This window comes from Centroberyx gerrardi, chromosome 9 (assembly GCF_048128805.1).
Source record: "Centroberyx gerrardi isolate f3 chromosome 9, fCenGer3.hap1.cur.20231027, whole genome shotgun sequence".
Lineage (NCBI taxonomy): Eukaryota > Metazoa > Chordata > Actinopteri > Beryciformes > Berycidae > Centroberyx > Centroberyx gerrardi.
Window position 1 is genome coordinate 21,563,932 of NC_136005.1, and position 23,194 is coordinate 21,587,125.

General features: G+C 43.4%; 1 protein-coding gene across 4 annotated transcripts in view; it reads left to right on the forward strand.

The window, feature by feature from the left end:
• The window catches only part of pik3r3b (phosphoinositide-3-kinase, regulatory subunit 3b (gamma)), a 170,461-nt gene that overhangs the window by 52,181 nt on the left and 95,086 nt on the right, over positions 1-23,194 (forward strand). For 2 of the 4 annotated variants that reach the window (XM_071915096.2, XM_071915094.2), the window contains 2 exons: positions 1,764-1,844; positions 2,338-2,415. In XM_071915096.2, coding sequence (XP_071771197.1) covers positions 1,764-1,844; positions 2,338-2,415 — 159 coding nt within the window. The remainder of the gene's footprint in view (positions 1-1,763; positions 1,845-2,337; positions 2,416-23,194) is intronic. The other 2 variants (XM_071915095.2, XM_071915098.2) reach the window with 2 other exon arrangements.

A 23,194-nucleotide genomic window follows, 5' to 3' on the forward strand; every position in this document is an offset into this window, starting at 1 on the left:
TATAGCTCCCTTTGTGTGACTGTAATTAGCATAGCAATTACTGGCTGTCCCCAAACAGGGCCAACACACTCCTCAAACGCATACACAATGAAGCACTGACACACGTTGTACACGTATTCCTGCACAAATACACGGGCTAGCTAAAGAGCACAGCAGACATGGGTTTGCACAGACATACACACGCTTGTAGACACACACACACAGACACACACACACACAAAATCACACATCAGACAAACAGAAATAAGGAGGCAGCGGCTATCATTATGATTACTCTGGGATGCCACAGCCACAGTGGCAGATGTGGATAGTAGTCCCAACACACTGCAGGCACCGGACCTAAACAGTGGAGATCCTCCGTGCACTGAGCATGTGTAATGTACTTTTGTGTGTGCGTGGCTGTGTGTGTGTATGTGTAATATGTATGGGTTTTGTTGGGCATGCATGCTTGTGCAAACATGTCTTTTTGCATGTTCGTCTTATATGTTTTAAGTGTGTGTATGAGTCTCTCAGAGCATGTGTGTGACCTCAAGACCCATCCCCCCCCCCCCCCCCATCCCCCCCATCCCCCGACACTCCCCTACTTTTCTTTACAGAGTAGTACTTCCAATTACTTCCATGCTAATGCTATGCTAATTTAGCGGATTAGCTAAGCAAATGTCAGCTTGCGCGCGACGCCGTTCTCCCTCCCCTCCTCAGCGAGAAACCCAACCCCGTCATCGGTTCCGCTGCCGCTAACCTTTTCACACGGCAAATTGACAGGGAGAGGGAATGCTAATGACGAGTGAGATTGGTTTGGGTGAGAGAGAGGGTGAGGGCGAGAGAGAGAGAATGTGTGTGTGTGTGTGTATGTGTGTGTGTATGTATGTGTGTGTACACGTGTGGACTTGTGAGTGCTTTGGTGAAGTGACGTGTGTAAATATTTTGGTAGTATGTATTGTGTTTAAAGTGTGTCTGGGAAGTGTGTGTGTGTGTGTGTGTGTGTGTGTGTGTGTGTGTGAAAGGCGACGGTCCCTTTGGGGTGGTGCCATGCTATTGGCCTTTGGTATGGGAGGTTTTGACCAGGGCATGAACTCAACGCTGACATTTACAAGGTCCTTACCCTGCTGTGTGTATGTGTGTGTGTGTGTGTGTGTGTGTGTGTGTCCTGGTCATTCTGGCCGCAGGAGGGCTTACACATTCCACTCTCTCCCTCAAGGACACACTCACACACACAGGGGAGGTTAAGGTGAGGGCGGCGTGACTGCTGCTGGTGTATTTGTCAGCCACAGCATGGGAGCAGAAGTGAAATGTTGTTAAAATAGATGTAAGAGAAAGCAACACACTGGTCTCTTTCTCTCTCACACACCTATACTCACTCAAGTCCATCTTTGTAGATGAACAGAGAAGCAGAAAAAAAAGTGGTTATCATTTATAAAAGAAATGCTCTAAGCTCTTTATGGTTTAAAGCCGCCTGGCTTCTCCCAAAAATTGGTTGGGATCCAAAAAGATTTGAGGCACAATGTCTTGTAAGTAGCAATTAGGCTTGGGATTCCATGGTATCGAATATGGCTATGAGTAATAACCTATTCTAGGCTATTAGTAATGGTCTAGAAATATAATGTAATTTAGAGGAAATAAAATAAAATACCAAAAAAAAAAAAAAAAAAAAAAACGGAAAGAACCCCCCTGTGTGTTATTATTGAAATTAAATGGCATATGGTTTTATATTACTAATAAGGTCTCTCTCTCTTTTATTTTTTTTATTTATACATTTTACTCAGGAGCAGAGGGAGAGGTGTGTGTCCTGTCTGAGCAGGCTCCAGTGGTGGTGCGGAGACTCGTAGAGGCAGTAGAGAGACATGGTAAGAAGACACGCACTCACAAACACACACATGTAAAATTAATGTATTTGTCTGAATACTCAGGAATACCACTCAATTTAACCATCCCACTGTCCCGCCGGTGGGTCTGTCATTACAAACGCATGCTTGTGTGGCCAAGCTTTGTTCAAACCCACACAATTTTATTTTAAATTCTAGTCAAGCTCCCAAGGTTTCCAAAGATACCAGATATGTCATGCTGAATTACAGGGAAATGTGTATAAAATGATGCACAAGACATCTAGATTTTTTCCATTTGATAGAATGGTGCAGCCATAAAAAATGGTGTCATGGGTTTGAATATTTCAGTGAGGAGTCTTCCCTATTGGTTTTGATTATGGGAGACACCAAGAAAAGTGGGAATGTTCAGTAATGCATACCAAACTGTCTGAGGGTCAGGGAATAACATATTTGAAAGCTGACTCTCTCTCTCTCTCTCTTCCTCTTCCTCTCTTTTTCTCATGCTCTTTTGTAGGTTTGGACAGTGAGTCCTTGTATCGAACCCCTCCAATCTCCAGTGGGCCTGTAGAAATGAGGCAGGCTTTAGACACAGGTACACACACACACACACACACACACACACACACACACACACACGCACAAGCAGTATTGCTTAGTTGACATGGTTAAACCTTTGTGGGATTCCCTTGTGTTGTACCACTGTGATTGCCTAGGAAATGAGCCACCTACTGGGACCATGCAGTGGGATTTAATAATAATTTGTAGGGAAACTGCATTCTGTTTTGGATGGAAAACATGTTAGAAAATCTCATTTGTCACTAGAGGGAGCCGCCTGTATATCACACATATAAATTAATAAATGACAAAACCTGTGACATGCTTTAATATTACAGTCACACAAAGTTTGAAATCAGACTCCTGTGATAATGTCATATGTCTTTCTCCTCTTTTTACTATCTGTTTGCATTGGGTTGATAAAGTACTGAGGGAGAAGGGACTGCCCAGTGACAATAAGACACACACTCACCTGCCTGACCAAACCTGGTATAAAGAGCATGGTCCTGTGTAGGTAGATGGTTTGACTATTAGGGGTTAATTTCCCTCTGGGGCCACTTACACAAAGATGTATGCACTCAAGGTATTTGTTTGGTACTTTGGTACTAAAATGTTGTAAGACACTTTTTCAACACTATTTGAGAGGCATATAACCAAATCCATTGACTGTATTTGGCCATGACCAGAAATTCTAACCAGATACAGATTCTACACTGCAGGGACACACCATGCCCACTTCCAGTTTACATCACAATTTTTATGCTTGCCAGCAGGGCAAGCTTGTGCTTCTAGATCCCCCAAGATCTGCTGAAGTCACAAAGCGACTGTAGGAGTTTTATTAGGTCCTTGTTGAACGGCTGTGGTAGTAACCTTTATAGGCCAGCTGATGGCCTCATGTAAGATCACTCTTGAGACACAACAATGCATGACAAACACCATTGTAAAAAGACAATGGACAGAATGGACGTAGACATAGGCAAATGTTTGATACATCAAAATAAGACATCACATATTCATCATGAAAGTCGTGAAGAGGTAGAAAAAAAGGAAATAGCAGGGATTTCTAATAGTCTTAGTAATGATAGGTTCTTCAAAACAATCACAGACTACTCAAACTTATTACAATCTCATCACAGATTTTTATCTTATATGCACAATCAGTTATCAGTATGCTTTATTAATAATGAAGATTGACCTAGCAACGACTCAAGCACCCTTTAATATTGCACATTCACGCACTTAGTAAACATATACAATTATCATAATAAATGAGATTACATTTTGTGCCCAACCTATTAATCTTGTCACTCAGTAATTATGATCTTATCCAAGACTGTAAACAAATGGCTGCTAACATCCTTCTACTCCAAATCATTTCTCATTTCAATAAGTGATATTGCTAAAGCATTAGAGGTGCTGTCTTTATCCATGACTGTCATCGAAAACACTCCTGTTACATTATTTGCCAAGATGCTCACAGTTGGCAATCATGTAACTAGCACTAAGCTAGTTATTTTCAGTGATGCCCTTTGTGTCCCCAGCTGAAAATTGAATTAGACTGAATGTCTGCTTAAAGTGAAAGACAAAGACCTTTAGAGAGGTATAGTTACAGTATTTTTAAAGGAGTGTATTTTTCCAGGTAACAGGCTAAACAACACAGTTTGGTTTTACATCCACGCCTGCTTTAAGTACAAGACTTCACTGTCAACAAGACATACTGTACGTTCTATGGAGGTTTGCTAAGGAGGTTCTCTTAAATATTCATAAAAATGACTTTGGCAGGTCTTGGTCTTTTAGTTTAACCATCCATAACTCAATGCTTGTATGTACTTTAATGAGACTGGGTCCCAGGACAAAGAGACTTGACTCAAATCTGGGTCCCAGCCTGCAAATGTCTAAGATCCTCTGCACACTGCATGTGGAAGCAACAAGTGTCACATCACCAACACTCACAGCTCCAAAATACTCAACTTGTGCTTTTCTTTGTGTATTTAAACAAATCCAAACCCTGCTGAGACTATTCTAACTTACACCAGGCTACTGACAGTGAATGGAGTCGGACTCTCTCAGCCAAAAAAAAGTTGGCCAAGTTCTAGTTGCTGAAGTTCAGGTTTGGCACCACCAGGGAGTGCTCTGGCTCTGTACTTTATTTTGGGAATGAGAGGAAGAACTCAAACTCAGACTCTGCCCTGAGGAGAGACTATAGGCAGAAAATGGGAGAGAGAGGATCAGAGGAAACAAGGAAACAAGGAAGGAAGGAAGGAAGAAAGAAAGAAAGAAAGAAAGAAAGAAAGAAAGAAAGAAAGAAAGAAAGAAAGAAAGAAAGAAAGAAAGAAAGAAAGAGTATCTATGCTCAACTACAATGCTTCGTACAGTGAAGTTAGTTAGTTCTGTATGATAGTTAATGTAATAATGGATTACATCATTTCTCAACTGCAGCAAAATGTTTCTAAGCTACAGTTAAAGCTGCACTAGGCAAGGCCAAATGGCAGCGAGATATCACAGTTTGAAAACTGTTTGAACTTCAATACCCAAAAATAATGTGACACAACGTCAGTAAACTGCACACAGCATGCTCATGTTTACCAATCTGGTCTGTGATGGCTTTATGCTAAAGGCTACCAAAGGGATGAGAGAGGAAAAAGATGCAACACACAACTTGTGCGTTCCGAGTGATAGTATAATCCAGTCATATACACACTGTTCTGACTAGATTAGTCTCCTCTCCTCTACTGCAGCCCCACATTGTGATTTAAGCTGATAAGTTGGATGTATTTTTTACATAAAAATCTTTCTCAGTGCAGCTTTAAAGCAAGGAAGTATTCCCACACTGCAAAAAATCTTCACAGGTCATTTCAGAGTCTTATTAATACAAGTGAAAAAACAAAACTGCCAAAGTAGTAAGATAATTTCACTTGTTTCCAAAGCAAATCAACTTGTTTCAACACTAAGTCAAGTGACGTTATCTTGTTATTAGTGGAGTTATCCATCTTATTTCAAGATATGCAGGTGAAACTGCTTTTAAAACAAGAGAAATTACCTCACCCCACTGGCAATTTCTTTCATTTGTTTTAAGCAAAATAAGATTAGAACCCTCAATACCAGACTAAATGACTTGTTAAGATGGATATATTTTGCAGTGCACATCCTATTTTTTGCAGTGCGTATAAAACAACACTGTGAACTGACATGTATTGGCCATTAAGAATAGGTTTGATGCTAACCACTGTGAAAGACACAGCGAACACACAGGCAAACATATAGAAGCACACACACGCACACCTGGCCTCCTTGGGCAGTGGTAGGAGGTCAGCATGGGGGCAAAGATATGCACATACTCAAAGCAATTGACTGAAAGGAGTTGACATGTAGGCACTCAGAGGAATTTAGCATGCAGGCTTGACACGCACACACATATACTGTATATGTTCAGACAGAAAGGGGGTTGCATGAGAAAATCCTACGCACTTGTTATGGTGGAAAATGCACAGAGAGAGAGCCGCTGACATGCCGGACGCATACTGGGTTCATGTTGGAGAATACAGGAAATGGCTTAATAGGCATAGACAGAGCCTATGGAATATATATGAAAAACAGTAGCTTGTGTGGGGATTTGTGCTGACATGTGACTTGCTAGGTTACATGCACATACACACAGAAAAGTTTGGGGGTAGAGATGCTGGCTCTGATGGCTCTGATGTGTGTCAAAACCTGAAGTGGGAGGGAGGGATGGAGACAGGGAGGAAGGAAAGAAGGAAGGAAGGAAGGAAGAGCGAGAGAAAGACATCGAGAGAGGGGGTCAGAGAAAAAGGGAGAGAGAGAACATCGGACAATGCAATGACTGTTTGGCTTTCTTTGCCTTCTCTCTCTCCGTCCTTGCCTGTTGTATATAGAAATATCTTTGTCTTTGCCTGTCATTGTCAAACTTGTCAGCTTGAATTGTGCAGCCAGATGAGACGGAAGGTATAGGGGAAAATATACAAGAAGGAGGTTACAATCTAGCAGTATGCATGTGTGTGTGTGTGTGTGTGTGTGTGTGTGTGTGTGTGTGAGATTGTACACATGGGAGGCCTTTCTTTATCTCTACTTCAATACAGTGGAACCTGTGTTTTGTTTCAGCAAAGGACTACAATGGTAATAAGCTCCTTACGTTGCTTGTTTTATTTACTTATTGTTTTAGGTATTTATTCCCCTTGTGTGCATTTTGTGAGCTGAGTATTACATATCTATGTATCAATATTATATCATATATATCTGTCAATAATGTCTGACAATCAGCTCTAGGTGACAGACCCTATAGGGAATAGGATGGTAAGTTATGGTTTGGGGGTACAGTCAAGAACAATTAACACATCAAAGTGAAATAGATTGTGGCACACATCAGTATGGTGCAGAACTAGTTAGATATGTTAGATAGACAGGTATTAGGGCATGGTGCATTATAAATCAGTACTGCAGTGCATCATAGCTGGTAAACTATAAACTGTATGGTGCAATAATTCCTATGAATCTCTCTCTCTTTCTCTCTGTTTTGGCATCTGTTTGTGTGTATGTGGTGGATGGTTATGGAATATTCTTATGTAATAGGGAGTTGTTACATTGTACGGAAATTCTCATGCTATTCCATGGCCTCAGATCCTTCCTAATTGATCTTTGCACGTGTATGTTTGTGTATGTGTGTGTATGTGTGTAAGTGCGTACATGTATGTGTGTACTAGCATTTCTGCCTGTGTGAGTTTTTGTGTGCTGTACCTGTGTGTATGTTGACGAGAAAGTGTGTGTGTGTGCGTGTGCGCGCACGTGCGAGTGTGTGAGAGACAGACAGGCTCAGAAAGCGTTCTAGAACATTACCTCATCAAGTCGACCTCCGATTGGTACACGGCCTGGCCGTTGCTATGGTGATAGCTAGCCTTTTTTAGCCGGTTGGTTCTGCCATGCCCACACAGTGTTCAGTGTGTTGGCCCAATAACTGTGTGTGTGTGTGTGTGTGTGTGTGTGTGTGTATGTGTGTGTGTGTGTGTGTGTGTGTGTGTGTGTGTCTGTTTCTTGTGTGATTGTGCATGAGTATGCATATGTGCATTTTGGTCACTGCTTGTTTTTTTTTTGTTTTGTGTGTGTGTGTGTGTGTGTGTGTGTGTGTGTTTTGCCCCAGTTAGAGCAAGGATGTGTACGGTGATTACATGCATACTGCAGACACACGCATGTACTCATGCACGCAAACACGCACACACGCATACACACACACACACACATACACACACACACACACACCGTGCCAACTTTTCTGGCACAGAGTGGGCAGACTGTTTTGGAAACGATGACTCATGCTGGCAATAGCTCAGACTGTACCAGAAATACTGTGTTCTGAACACAAACTGTACACTCACAGAAATGCACCGACATACATACAGTACACACCTACATACATACACACATACATAAATACACACCTGCATACATACATAATTATACAACCAAACTTATGAAGACGCACTGCACCTTATTCCCCTCCACCTCTCTCTCTCTCTCTCTCTCTCTCTCTCTCTCTCTCTCTCTCTCTCTCTCCCTCTCCCTCATACATACACACAAACTCCACAAACTCCAATCATTTATTTGTTGTGAAATAATTTCTCAGACTTTCTCAGACATAAAGACATTCTCCTTGTTTACCTTCTTATTCTTCATCCCTCTCTCTCTCTCTCTCTCTCTCCTCCAGCCCCTCGTATCTCCCTCTCTCCTCACAACTCCACCTATTAGTTTGAAACGCCGTGCAGATAGATGGAGACGCAGACATTTTCGTCCTATCCTCCCTTCCTCTCCTCCTCCCATCCAATCCTCTGCTCCTTTAACTGCTACCTGCTAACAAGCCAGATAGAGACATACACTCTCTCTGTCTCCAACCCTAGAACCATTAAATAATCTTTTATTTCACCACACCTCCTTTATGTACTCTTCCATCTCACTCTCTCTCTCTCGCTCTGCCTCTCGCTCTCTCTGTTTCTCTCCCTTTCTCATCTTCTATCTCTTTCTCTCTCCCTTTTTTATTCACTCATTCATCACCATCCCTTTTTCCCCTCCCTACCTCGGTGACAGGACCCGCTGAGTTCAGCAAAACACAAATTAAAAGCGCTCCTCTCTTCCATCCCTCCGCCACCTCTTCATTCTTCCTCCCATCCATCCCTCCATCCCTCCGTCCTTCCATCCCTCCGTCTGTCCGTCCCCGCTCCCCTATTGGTTAGAGGTGATGTCATCATCTTCCTCTGGCGCCCGTCAATAACCTATTAGAAGCCGGCATTTTTACAGTCAGCTGGGGAGCAAAGAAGCACATGCAAGCACACGCACGCTCGAGCGCGCACGCTCCCACACACACACTTATGCAGCCCTATCTGTTTCCACCTCACGTCTTTTGTGTGTGTGAGTTTGTGTGTGTGTGTGAGAGTGTGTGTGCGTGGTTTAATGGAGTCATTTGGTAAAGCTGTGAGATTGCCAATCAGCGGTGCTTTGTCACCAAATGGCAGCGGCTTCCAAGTAATGCAGTGAAAAGGAAAATGTCTGGAATGTGCAACGTCTTTTTCACTCCTCTACAACTGCCAGTGCCATTTATTTGTTCCTGCTGGTCGTATCACTTTGTTCATCTGGAAGAGCAAAGAGGATGTAGCGGTGTTTGTCTGTGTGTGTGCATGTATTAATGAAATAATGAAAGCGAGCATCGGTTTTTTATATCTGTGGTATTTGCAGCACACTTTTGTAAACACAAGGGTTCGACCAATAGGGATTTTTGAAGGCTGATACCGATATTTTTGGATTGAAATTGCCAATTTTCTGTGCCAATATTCAAAATCTTTAAATTTGGACCATTTCCATACCAAAAAATTACAATGATTCAGTGTTTCCCCCAGAGTTTCATTGTTGGCAGGGTGAAAAAGCCTCTGAAAAAGCATTTAGACTATGAGACACGAAATCTCTTCATTGAAAACTGGGCTGTTAATAATAATAATAATGATAACATATTCATCCATACTTGTGTGGAATCGTCGCATTAGAATCAGTTCAGATCAAAGGCTTCCCATAGACAACCAGTGTAGTATTGATCAACTATACAATAAATACATGATCAAACAAATAACATCATATCCATCATATCGGAGGCGGACCACATACACCAGCAGATATTAGATTTTTAATAAAAGGCCAATATCAGCCCCATATATTGACAAACCAATATATCAGTCTAACCCTAGTAAATACAGAAATGTACATAACCCACGCAGGAATATAAAATCCAATATAACTCTTTCCGACTCCTTCCTCCCGCTGTCCTCCACTGCTCCGGCTCTCCTCCTCCCAGCAGAAAGAACAGGGTTACAGCGTCCGAATCGATGATGTCATCTCTAGCACAGCGCTGGTGTGTTGTGTGATGACACGGCAGGACTCTAAGCAGCCTGACACACACTCTCTCTCTCTCTGTTTATTTGTGCTTATTTATGTAATTATGTATGCATGCATGTGTGTGTGTGTGTGTGTGTGTATGTGTTTGTACGTGGAGCAATCTGTGATCTCGATCTGCGTTTGCATCTACAGCACCTTGTCTGTCTCTCTGCCTGGATACCTATACCTGTCTCTCCGTTTCTGTCTCCTCTTTCTCTCTCGCTCTGTCTCTCCGTCTCTGTACGCCCACTTCCTACCCTAGATTCCAGTCTGTGCCATATGTTGCTCTGTAACATGAACGACTAAAGCGATACCCGTGGATAGACCGTCTGTTAGACACACAGAGAGAAAGAGAGAGAGAGAGTGAGAGAGAGCTCTGTTTATTTTATTCCCTTTTGTCATCTCTCGTTTTTCTTTTCTCTTTTTCTCCTTTTGCTCGCCTCTCTCTCTCTCTCTCTCTCTCCACTTACCATCACCCTCAGCCTTCTCTGTTTACCTCAACCCTCACCGGCCAATTCCTCAAAGTCAACACCTCTGACCCTCACACACACACACACACACACACGTAATAACACAGGCAGACACATGTATGCACCGATATTGAAATCCATGCTGCTGCACACACTCACAGTGCTGTAATCACATGGTCATACTCTTAGTTCTAACCAACAAGACACACAAGTCCCTGAGGAGACTGACTGTCCTCCCAGGCACACACACACACACACTACACCGTTATGACCCCTGGATTTTGCAAATCATCGAGCCTGAAGTCATCAGCACACAGGTCCCTTTTGTTCATGCATCACATGCTCTCCAACTGGCATAGGTGTACATTACTCTATATAGATCAGTGGGAGGACAGTCAGAGAGTTCATGTGGGAACACGAACCAATTCATCCCAAAGATATTAACCATAAATCTTAATGTAATCTTGAGGTAATGCAATCAAGAGGCAAAACCTGGTGCTGCTGCGTTGACAATCAACTTAGAAAATGTAAGCATATTTTGTCTAATGGGTTTTAGCAAGTGAAGAATCTTGATGCAGCAGCAGGAGTCTTTGCACTTTGACCTCACACACTCCCTTGTGTCAGCTGGAGAATGACAATAATGTTGGGAGCTGATATTAGATGGCAGTCTGTCCGAAATTGACATATGTGAAATGAAAAATTAAAAGTAAGATAATTTTTTTTTTTTTTTAAAGTATATATGTTAATATATGTAGAGTTTGCGAGACTGACAGTGCAAACTAAAACACAACTCTTTCTGAGAAGTATGCTTTTGATGGCTGGAGGCCTTATTCATTATTTGGGTTGATTTATCCTTTAATGCTTATTCTCTCTCAACTATTATTGAATTTTGTTCTTTTGATGAACTGTCTATTGAATAAGTCAAGTTCAGTGATTTGTTTTTGTTCTCAAAATACAAGCTAGATTCTGTTCTCTCGATGTATCTTTCTCTCTGTTTCTGTCTCTCTCTTTTGATTTCTCTTTTCTCTCTCTGTTCTGTCTGTCTGTTTTAGTATTTCTGCATCTCTCTCTCTCTCTCTCTGTCTTTTACTTTTTCTCTCGCGCGCTCCTCCTCTGCCTCTCTGTCCTCCTGTTGCATCTATCTGAGTCTGTGTTGTGATATCAGGGTGTGTGAGGAGAATGCCAAGGACAGATGGGTAGACGGAGAGGTGAGCAGGTTCATACAGACACACATTCTCACACACATGCGCGCGCGAGCACACACACACACACACACACACACACACACACACACACGCATAGAGACACACATACACCAGCAGACATGCACATTCACTCAGTAGCAGTGATATACAGTGCTGGGAAATGCTTGGCTGTATTCAATATATTCACACTGTAAGTTCAATGGGTTCACTTCAGACCGAGTCTTGATTGTCACCCCAGGGGAGAAACACACACACACACACACACACACACACACAGCTGAACCCTGCACCCTTAGTCCTGTGGTCAGTCAGGAATGAGTCTGGTCATTCCTTCTCTTTCTTTTCTTTCTCTTTCTTCTCTCTTTTTCTCCTCCCTTCCTTCCCCCTCTTTCCTGTCTCCCCTCTTTCTATCTATCACTGTCTTGTTTGTCTCTTTTTTTATTTATCTCTCGCGCTCTCTCTCTCTCTCTCTCTCTCTGAGAGCGTTGGTTAACAAGAAGTGGCCAATTATAAAAACAAGCCCCCCATGCAAGCAATGTATATGCGTGCAGACTTAGACACACTCACGTGCAGTTCTGTACACACACACACACACACACACACACACACACACACACACACACACACACACACACACACACAACTTTGATGTCTAGTCTCATCTCATATCCACCCACTCAGCAAGTGACAAAGCAACCCAATAGTCTCCACAGCAGGGCCAAGTGGGTCGTGCTACAGCCAATGCCAGCTTGAAATGGAATCAAAAGCACTATCAGTTTACTTGAAACTGTTGCCAAGCTGGCAAGCCATCTCTTTTGGCGCCAAGATGCAAAACAAGCATGGTATATTTTATTTTGTATGACACCAAGTAACATAGATAATGGGTAAGTCATTGTGAGTACTTTTTTGGCCCTGCAGTTCTAATATACGGAGATGATAAGGAGACCTTCAGGACATAATCATAACAACAGGCCTGTTGCTTTCTTTGTATCGCCAGAATCCATATTCTGTATGGTTAAATTTGCAGTAGGCAAACTTCCAGAGAAAGCGCTAGCGCAGTGTGGGAAGTTTGCGGTAAGAGAAATTCTCTTTGTGGTCAAACACGCCTTTGTGATTTCCCGATCAGTAGAGAGATCGCCCCGATGCCCCACGCCCCGCAGGAGAGTATTTTCATGGAAAACATTCCCGGGGAGCGGCCCGCGGAAGTGGGAAGCCAAACGCCGCTGTTTTGACTCGTATAGAAATACAGAACTTTCGGAAGCCCATATAAAACTGTAGACCGTCCTAAAGCACACATATCTAGTTACTGTGTTACTCTTCTCCTATAGTGCCGCTCACAGCTCCATAATAGCCGGGTGCAACTGACAGCTTCTTTTATCCCAGCCGTTCTGTCTGTCTGGTGCAGTCAATAAATACAGGCAGCGCTGGTATACATACAGTACAGTTCATAGTATGTCTAGAGGACATCTATAGTCAACAAGGTCTGTACAGTGTGTCTCTTCAGTCCTGTGTACCACCTGCTCTGCCACCCCCACACCTCCTCCTAGCATCTGACTCCAATGTGTCTGTGTACTGTATTAAACCCATGAAGAGCTGCTCAGCGCTCAACAGTTGAAGTGGCAACACCCCGCTGTGTGTCAGCATGTACTGTATGTAAACCTCGACCCCCTGCCACTACTCCCCCAGCCTGGTAATGTACAGTAAGTAAGAATGTTTTTCTTATGGCGAAAGCTCACAGTGTGCAATTTTTAGGTCATTTCTGTCGCGCAGTCGAGCTCCATGGTGTGAGGTCAGCGTCGCTCCAAACAGGATTCAGGCTGTTTTCCCCAAACTGTTGCTGCAGTCGCTCGGTGGATCGCTGCAATGATTTTTGCTGCCATGTAGATGTGAGCTTTCAGTGTTAGACCACCTGCCTGGTTAAAATATGAGTAGAAAGATTCAGTAGATTCCATTGGCAGTGCATCGATTTACCTGTCTTTCTGTCTCTCAATTCAATAACTATATTGGAATGATATGTTCAACAGAAACCATATTGCCGAAGCAGTGTATAAAGTGGATACATCAATTTTCATTTTATATTCAAACCATATTGAAATGATAATTTTTTTGGCTCAAAAATTTGACTATACAGTAGTACATAATCACCAAGATCTACATTGAAAACAGTTCCAAAATATCTCTCTCTCTCTGTGTGTCTCTCTCTGTGTCTCTGTGTGTGTCTCTCTCTCTCTCTCTCTCTCTCTCTCTCTCTCTCTCTCTCTCTCTCTTTCTGCCTCTCTCTCTCTCTCTCTCTGTGTCTCTCTCTGTCTCTGTGTGTGTGTCTCTGTCTCTCTCTCTCTCTCTCTCTCTCTCTCTCTCTGTCTCTCTCTCTCTCTCTCTCTCTCCCTCTCTCTCTGTCCCTGGGTGTGGTTGTTAATGCTGGGTGGATATGAGCAGCAGGGGAGGCTACTCAGGCTGAACCCAGTCAAGAGGCATCCACTCTGGCCTTTGATCTCCTAATGGAGGGAGTCACAGCAAGCCAGGCAGGAAAAACTCTGAGGCAAATCACATCCAAATTCATCACACTGAGAGAGAGAGAGAGGGAGAGAGAGAGAGAGAGGGAGAGGTAGAGGTAGAGGGAGGGAGGGTGAGAGAAAGACAGAGAGAAAGCTGTGAAAGTGTGAAATCTGCTGCGGATCCGTTCCCATTTAAGCCATGCACAGTGCACAGATAGGAGTTCTTAGGAGCAAGAACACACACAAGAAAACACACTCACATTACATATAAAACACACACTCACAAAATTATTCTTGTAGGCATATTGACATAAAGGCAGTCAAACACCCCTACACAAACACATAAATCCAAGGTGTCGGCAGGTCCTTAGAAAGTTTTCTTAAGTTTTAAACTGGATTATGCCAATACCATGGCATTAAATGTCTTTCATATAGTCAAATGTTACCTTTGAGTTTTAAATACAGTTTCAGAGGTCTTAAAAAATCGCCCTGGTTGCGCAGACATACAGTGTATTCTGATGCTGTTTATTGGGTGAAATTGTTTTAATTGGCATTAAAATGGTCTTGAAAAGTCTTAAATTTAACTTGCAGAAACCTGTAATCACCCTGAAACCAAATACACATGCACTCTACCGTATACATAATCACACACACACACACACACACACACATAGCCCCGCACCCGCCAGTCACACACGGTTGCTGATTCATATTCAGCTTCACACATGGAGACAAACCTGTACACACACATACATACAGTATATAAATACTGTATAAATACATAAAGACAAGCATGCATACACACATTCACACATACACCCAGTAAAGAGCCCACATGCATTCTGTATGAGATAGAAAATAGAAAAAACTAAAATGGCCATGTTGCTGTCTAGTTGGAATTAGTGGATAAACACTTTAATGGTATTTCAGCTTTACTGCTCAGTATGCAGTGGAGAGAGGCAGGGAAGATGGGGACAGAGACCGTGGATGACATTCAGCATAGGTCATGATTCACACCGATTGCACCGCAAGAACACGCTACACCCATGAAAGCTTCCAAACTCTTTTTCAGTAAATGTATGAGTGCAACTGAGGAGAAACACTCTCACACTTTCCACAACAGTGTGTGTTGCTGTTAATCCGTGTTGTGTTGACAGTGACAACTTTTTTTAAGAAGTTGATGTGGGAGCTTCCCATGGTCGGCTGATTATTGCTCACTGTCCTCATATGGCTTTGATTTGTGGTGATCTTTTAAAATAGATGAGTGCATCACACGCTAAATGCATAGTCTGTCACCTCTGATATTTTCCACCAGTGTCAGACTATAGGTTTGTGTGTTGGTGTGTGTGTTCTGCAAAGTCTGTCACCTCCGATATCTGTCACAGCTCTAAACGTGTGTGGGTGTGTGTGTGTGTGTGTGTGTGTGTGTGTGTGTGTGTGTGTGAGCGCCTGTGTACCTACGCATGCATAAACATATGCTCCGCTTAGTCCTAAGAATTGCCTCTGATAACCTTGAGTCATACGACCAAGACCTGCTGACTTTTTTCCCTCTTTCCCTCTCTTTCTGTCTCGCTCAATAAATGTGTTCTTTCTTTCTTTTTCTTTCTTTCTTTCTTTCTTTCTTTCTTTCTTTCTTTCTTCCTTGCTTGCTTTCTTGCTTTCTTGCTTTCTTTCTTTCCTTGACACTGTCTCTTTATCTGTCTTGAACACATAGACAGACATGCACACACACACACAGACACACACACACACAAACAAGCAAACAGATTTTCTCAGCATCTGACCCTCTCTTTTTATCTATTAGGAATGTATGAACCTTCCTATGTCTCTTCCTGAATCGGCGAACCCATGACCCTTCTGTGTGTGTGTGTGTGTGTGTGTGTGTGTGTGCGCGTGTGTGTGTGTGTGTTCATGTGTGTGTGTACGTGTTTCTGTGCATGTTTGCTTGTTGTGCTGTTTGTTTATGAGGAGATACAACAGGCCCTTAGCAGTAGACTGTTATCTATTTTCACTGTGTGTGAAAGAGAGAAAGAGACACTTAGCAAGTGAGGGAGAAAGGGAGAGAAAGCGAGAGAGAGAGAGAGAGAGAGAGAGAGAGAGAGAGTTGGGAAATTAAGATGAGTAAATTCAATAAGAGGCACAATGTAGTTTTGTTGTTGATCCAGTTAGAGACAGCGACTCCACTGTCCCTCTCCACTCTGGTTTAAACTTGATCATCTACGATACCTTTTAAACCAAACCATACAGTCAAATCCCACCAGGTCTTTCTTTATTTCTCTTTTTTTTATTTATATTACTGCTGCTATCAAACTAAAATGGACTTGCTTAATAGTTCCCAGTGCCTCCCAGTGGGGTTTCAACAGTGCGGTTCCTTTTACATTACATAAACGTTTTGATAAAATGTGAACAAAAGAAAAGTTTACAATATTCATGCCCACACGTTTCATCTTCAGGTGGTAAAATAGGTTTCCACCAAGCTTGCAGATGATAGTTTTCTGCAGTTCTTTATAACCAAGCCGTGTCCGCGGGATGGAGGATGCCTTCTTTTTTTAAATGATCTTTTCTTCATCTTTGTTCTGTTGGCTTTCATTTGGTCAGAAATTAGGAGGTGCGCTCGTTTCACTTTCATGTCCCTCAAGCTTCATGCCTCTCTATACATAAACAAACACACATGGCTGCTGCCCGTAAAGCAGACCTACCCACATGTTTACAATTGTTCACCTGCAGCCGGCAGGTGACCGGCTCATCTGGTAGAAATGGTATGGGGAAATCTAAACCTTCACATAGACTTCTACCAGTGTATTGTTTCTACCGGTATACCGCCCGCCTCTTTAGTTTTGCTATGCAAACACCAGACATTTATGTAAGTTAACAGGCAAACAGTGAGCTGACAAAACAACTTCATCACGCCAATATTCTCCTTTAATTTCAGTTCCATTATGTCACGTTATCTATGAATCAGATCCTTTTAAGACCCCTTTTTCAATTTGTGGAAATGTTGTAATCCAATATGGTAAACATAAGATTTTTGACATTTGGTTATGGAAATAATTATTTCAGGTGGGAACAGTGCGCAGGCTTCAGAAAAAAACTGCTGCCATGGGAATGTTCAGTCCAATAATACGTACCACGTTAACACATCAGCTGTTTCTTTCTCAAGAACCCTGCCATTGTTCATTTCCATGAGAACCACATCAGAAGTGGCAGCTATGTTGCTGTGTGCCACCTAAGCAGCCCTCCATCAATGTAGATGTGAATGGAAATGCCTGTTCCATTCAGGTTCTTTGACCGCCTGTTCTCCCTATATGAATCTCCAACTCCCTCTGCTTATTTCCATTAGTTTAATCATTGCTATTGGATTAGCCTGGGCCAACTTTTCCATGAAACCATTGGATTGCATTGCGTCCCCCCCCCCCCCCCCCCCCCCTCCAGTTTGCGCAAATCTACATGTTTCCTCTGAAAATTGCTTGTTCAACTCAATCAGGGCGCTCTAATACTGGGGGAGAGCAGATGATCACACAGCTTTTGTAGAGTAATGAGATTCTTATTGGAATGCTGCTGCAAGGGCGCACAAACACACACACAAACACACAGCAATGCACTCACACACAATGCACAGAGAGAAAAACAAGGTTTTGTATATTGCATTAAAATACAGCGTTATCCAATTAAACCATATTGCCGTCATTGATGACATAATCGGGTATGAATAGGGGATTGATTTTTGTTTCGTTTTTTTTTTGTTTTTTTTTGTCGTTCAAATTTCTCTGTGGCTCAAGTTCAAGTTTAGCGAGAGCATGTCTCTCCACTTTGTCAGTTCTTCATGTTACGGCCTTGGACAGCTTAGTACAGGGCATCCTTCAGTTCACCAGTGACCGGGTCCTTCACTGGGTCATTCAGCCACTTTTACATCTTTGATATGACTTACATACAGTATACTGTACCTGTACATTCTGAATCAAGATAACGGGAGTACACTCAGTGTTCCGTATTTTAATGCCTGGCTCCAGCAATCTCAACAACAATTTGAAAACTTTGCAAACAGGCCTTGCATTTTGTCTTGCGTTGTGTCTTGGAAATCTTTCTGTGGCGAAGAGTTACAGCACAGCCGTTGGCACCGTGTCAGTCTGTAATTTGACAGCCTTGACCGGCTTAATACGCAGCATCCTCTAATAGAGAGCCGGTCAGAATAGTGAATCGTTTTTCACTGCTCGGAGTTAAAAAACAGGAGGTGAAGATGAGCTAACCATCTGCTGAGGTAAATCAAGTGCACGGTTCTTAATTTAATGTTACCAACCTTGGCCAACTTTGCAAGAGGCATCATTTAATACCTGTGCATGCTTCAGCGGGTTGTTTAGAAACACATATCATAACTGTAGAGTCTGATTTAAGCACGCACATTTTTCCAACCTTTACCCCACAGAGTAGCATCTGTATGTGTGTGTGTGTGTGTTTGTCCCAGCTCTTTATGCTCTCTTTTATGATCACAAATGGAGACTAAATTGTCCAATTTCATAGGAATAATGTGATTTTAGGAGGGGTTTTCACTTGAACTCCCTACAATGTTCTGGGTCCTCAGGGTCAGTACAGGACTCCACTAATCCGACCTCAAACAACATACACACACTATTTACATGCCTCTCCCACCGATGCCCTCACACACACACGCATGCACAAATTCAAACGCAGACAGAGATAAACACACACTGTATATGCACACACACGCATTCTGCACTCCCAACCACACACTCTTATCCAAGCCCGTCAACCAGGCTGTCAATTGGATTCTGTGGAAGATGCAGCAATCCAATAAAGGCTCTGCTCTGGACTATTGACCCATCTCTAGTCCATTCATTCATTCATCCATCCATCCATCCATCCATTCATTCATCTACCTATCTGTAGACTGATCCATAGCCAATCTCAGACAAAGCCTTGATTAGCCGACTGACTGATGGGGTGGGGTGGGGAAATTGGTCTGTGTGTGTGTGTGTGTGTGTGTGTGTGTGTGTGTGTGTGTGTGTGTGTGTGTGTGTGTGCGTGGTTGTGTGCTGGCTTACGGCCAGTGACACAGCTATGGATGCGAGCAGAACGAGGAAGAGGAGAGAGCGGAGGAGAGGAAGAAAGATGAGGAGAAAACGAGGAGAAAAATAAGAAGCGAGGAGTTAATGGAGAGGGAAATCAAGACGGTGAAGGAGGAAGAGAAGGAGGAAGACAGATCGAGGGTGAAGATGAGTCGAAGACAGTCCTTTGGGAGGGCGATTAGAAAAATAACCCTACCTACACCTGTCAATACATCAGCTAGTCAGGTGCACCAGTACTCAGACATGTACAGGAAGAGATGATCAATACTGCCGTGTTTGCGTGTGTGTGGGTGTGTGTGTGCATGTGTGGGTGTGTGTGTTTGGTATTTTTTTTCTTTGCGTGTTTCTTCATGGCTGTGTACTTGTCCGTGGCTGTTTGTGTGTTTGTATGCATCCAGGGTGTGATCTGTCTTGAAATCACATTGGTTAAATGTTAAGCTGGGCAAACAAATGTGATTTGAGCCTGCAAAGCTTATCAGTCTTCCGGCTGTGCCTCTGTGCATATGTGTGTGTGTGTGTGTGTGTGTGTGTGTGATAGAGTATGATGATACACACTGGTGTTGCTGGAGGTCAATGTCATTCCAGTTCTCCCCAGAGCAGGATTGGATTAAAGCAGCAGCAATCAGAGTTGAAAAATGGCTCTTAATGTATACAGGCCAATGGAAATGACCTCAAATTCTGACAGCCGCATCTCGATCCAGACTGCAACAATAGACAGATGTGTTCCCATCATTTCTTCTTCTTCTCTCTCTCTTTTTATCTGTATCACCGAATCTCTCTCTCAGACCCCCTTTACACGTGGCATTAGCATTCGTTCTGGGTGATCGGAATTTAATCGGATGGTGCAAAATCGCATTCAAGTGTGCAATAAATGTTCCCGAGATGCACCCAGATCACTTCTGGAGGCGGTCAGAGATGCATTTTGCCACATTAACAGCACAACACGGTGTGAATGCAAGTATCTCCAATCCAAAATATAGGAGCTAGGTAAGCGGAAATACAATTTTGAGTGCGGATCCCACCAGGACCAGTTACCTCAGACAGTAACTTGTCAAAAATGTCTTGTCAGGATACTTTTGGATGGAGAATAAGCGAAGCAAGGTGCTGTCAATTTCAAAAGGAAGTAAATAAGAGGATGCACCTGACAATGTACGATTTGGTGAGGGAAAAATAAATCAGATTTCAGTGTGTCCGGGTACGGGAGGCATGTGAATGTCAGGCTCTCACTTGATTCTCTCTCATGCCCGGTCGCTGTCCCGTCCCTCGGCACAGACACTTGACCCTGGTGGGCTCGACACGCCGCTGGCTCTGAACTCAGTTTGTTCTGGCATGGGGGAGCGTTGCATTAGCGCCGCCGTGGGAGCTAATCCTTGCTGCTGCAGATTAAACAGCTGGTTTTTATTTGGGATGCCACATCTCCGCTCTCCTCTGAGAATGAGCGGAGGGCAGGGCGCGAGGGAGGAGAGGAGAGCGGAAGAGTTAGAGCTTGGGAGAGGGATGAGTAGAGAGAAAATTGGTTGGGTGGAGGGGGCGGAGGGGGTGGAGGGGGGCGATGACAGGGCTGTGTGACGGTGGGGAAAAGGGGGTATTGTGCGGTACTTTCATGGATTCTGTACAGCCAGTGGAGCAGAAATCGGGCAGCCAGAAAGAAAGAAAAGAGAAAGAAAGAAAGAAAGAGAGGAGGGGAGGGTGTGACATAACATGAGGGGAAAATGGAGAGAGCAAGAGGATGGGCTGGGAAGCCTGCAGGGAGACTAGAAGGGCGAGAGAGAAATGTGAGAGAGAGAAAGAGAGAGAGAGAGGATGAAGACTTAAGATAGAGAGAGGGAGAGAGGAAGAGAATTGATCTGGGGATTTCTCATTCTCAATCCCCCAGAGAGAGGTGTAATGATGTGGCGTTGGCTGTGGCCCCTGAGTCAGAGTGTGTTTCATTAGGTGTGATTAAACCAGGCCTGCTGACTGAGGCCTGTCCTGCTGGCTGGCACACCTCACCTCACCCCTCTCTTACATAACCCCCTGGAGCAGGGCCTCTTCAGCTTTTACAGTGTGGGACCCAACGTGAGTCACTTTAGTCTCACCCTGGGACAGGGTGTAGGGTTAGGCTAGGGTTGCTGTTGTCAGCTTGCATAAAATTCACATTCACTACTGTACATTTTTATGAAATCTTATTTATGTACAGATCAAGTTTGTCTTGCACTTCACACCGGGAAATCAGCGAAGGGGAAGTCTCAGCAAAATATGGGAACAATATGGGAATTTGTATTTGTATCCTGCTCCTCTCCCACCACCCTTTGGAGTTGAATTTTAAGTGTTATTTCATTTTATTCAACATTATTATATTTTTAATAAAATAAATCCTTGGGCTGCTATCAGCAATGAAATCCACAAATTTTGGTATTGTGACACTGCTGTCACAACTGTACTGCTATAAAAATGGACTTGACATTACTTCCAAGTCTATCACAGATTCACTTCAGGCTCAGTATTACAACTATATGCCAACTCTATATGGCAAGCTCAGTAATGCACCACTGTACCGCAGGCCCACATGTGGTCAACCTAATGACACAGACATAATGCATCTTCAAGACTGTAATGTCAACATTATCACTAGCCATTATTCTTTTAACATTATTACAAATACAATGTTAACATCATAACTAACTCATGACTAGCCATGACTGACACATACCTGTTTTATTGGAAGCAGTGTTATGCAGACGTAAATATTGTCAGACCAATTTTACAGTGTCCATCTCCAAAACAGTAACTACTAGCAACCAACTCAATGAACATCATAACTAGCCACTATTGCACAATGTTCCATTCCCACAGTTGTGCCAGTAGAGCAAACTAATAAAACACCACCATCAGTGTCGTTATTACCACCATTACAATTCCCAACCCCATAACAAATAGCACTGTCAAATTAAAATCTACTCTTCACTAGCAAAAGTATTGTACCCCCTAATACAGGATTTCCTCAGGGTGTTAGAGTCAAAATGGGTCACAGCTCTGTTGTGATGACACCCCATCCCCAACCCCCCACTCCACACACACACACACACACACACACACAAGACAAAAGTATATTCATATCTTTTCGAGAGCCTGGGTCCAAGGGCGACACCAAATTTACTTGGTTTGGCTTCTGGGATGATGAAACCTCCCCAGACAAATCACTACACCATAACATAGGCTTTACTGCCAAGATGTGAAGAGGTCATCCATTGATATTAATGGGCTTGTGGTTTACTGGCCTGTGGTGATTGGTTAAGTTTATTCAGGCATTAGTTAGAGGGGGAAATCAATGGGATTTAACAGCCGTTTTGACTCCAGAGGGTCTGGCATATGGTGCAGAGGCGGAGGTGGAGGAGCGAAGGGGGGAAGGGGGAGGATGGGAAGAGAGGAGGAGGAGGAGGTGAGTTAGGATGGGTTGAAGAGGGGGAGAGGGGGCATTCGGGGAAAGGGGGAGAAGGAAGGAGAGACAACGGAAGGGTGAAGAGGAAGAAGGAGCAGAAAATCTGGGGAAGTTATACATCAGGGAACGGGGGAGGAGGAATCAGAGGAGTAGGCGTAGGAGGATAAAGAGGGGACGGGCGGGGGCGTGGGGGGAGGAGGGAGGAGGTCAAGGAGGAAGAGGAAGGAGAAAGGCTGGGGGAAGGAGAGAGAGAGAGAAGGTGAAGGGAACAGGAACAGGAATGCGGTGGGAAGGACGAATGGTGGTGTCGGAGGAGGAGAGGAGGAAGGTTGAGGTGAGACAGGAGGGCAAAAAAAAAAAAAAAAAAAAATTCAATGGCGTAGCGCGGTTTGTCCTTTGCTAATCCGTGGGAACACACACGCAGACACACACGCACGCTCGCTATCTCCTGTTTAGTCTACTGGCGGATTGGTTTCGCACATGCTCTCTGCGTGTGGGACATCTCGGCATCTTTTCTTTATCTGTGTGGTGAGTGATAGCATTCCCCTTTCCTCCCCAGAACCAACTGACTGTGAGACTTGAGACACTCAGGCCATTAACATCACCAGTGACCCAATCCCACTTTTTTTCTTTTTTTTTTTTTTTTTGTCGTAGTCATAACCGGGAAGCCCTTGGTTTGTACTCTTTGACTTATTTGGTAACACCTTGGTGCT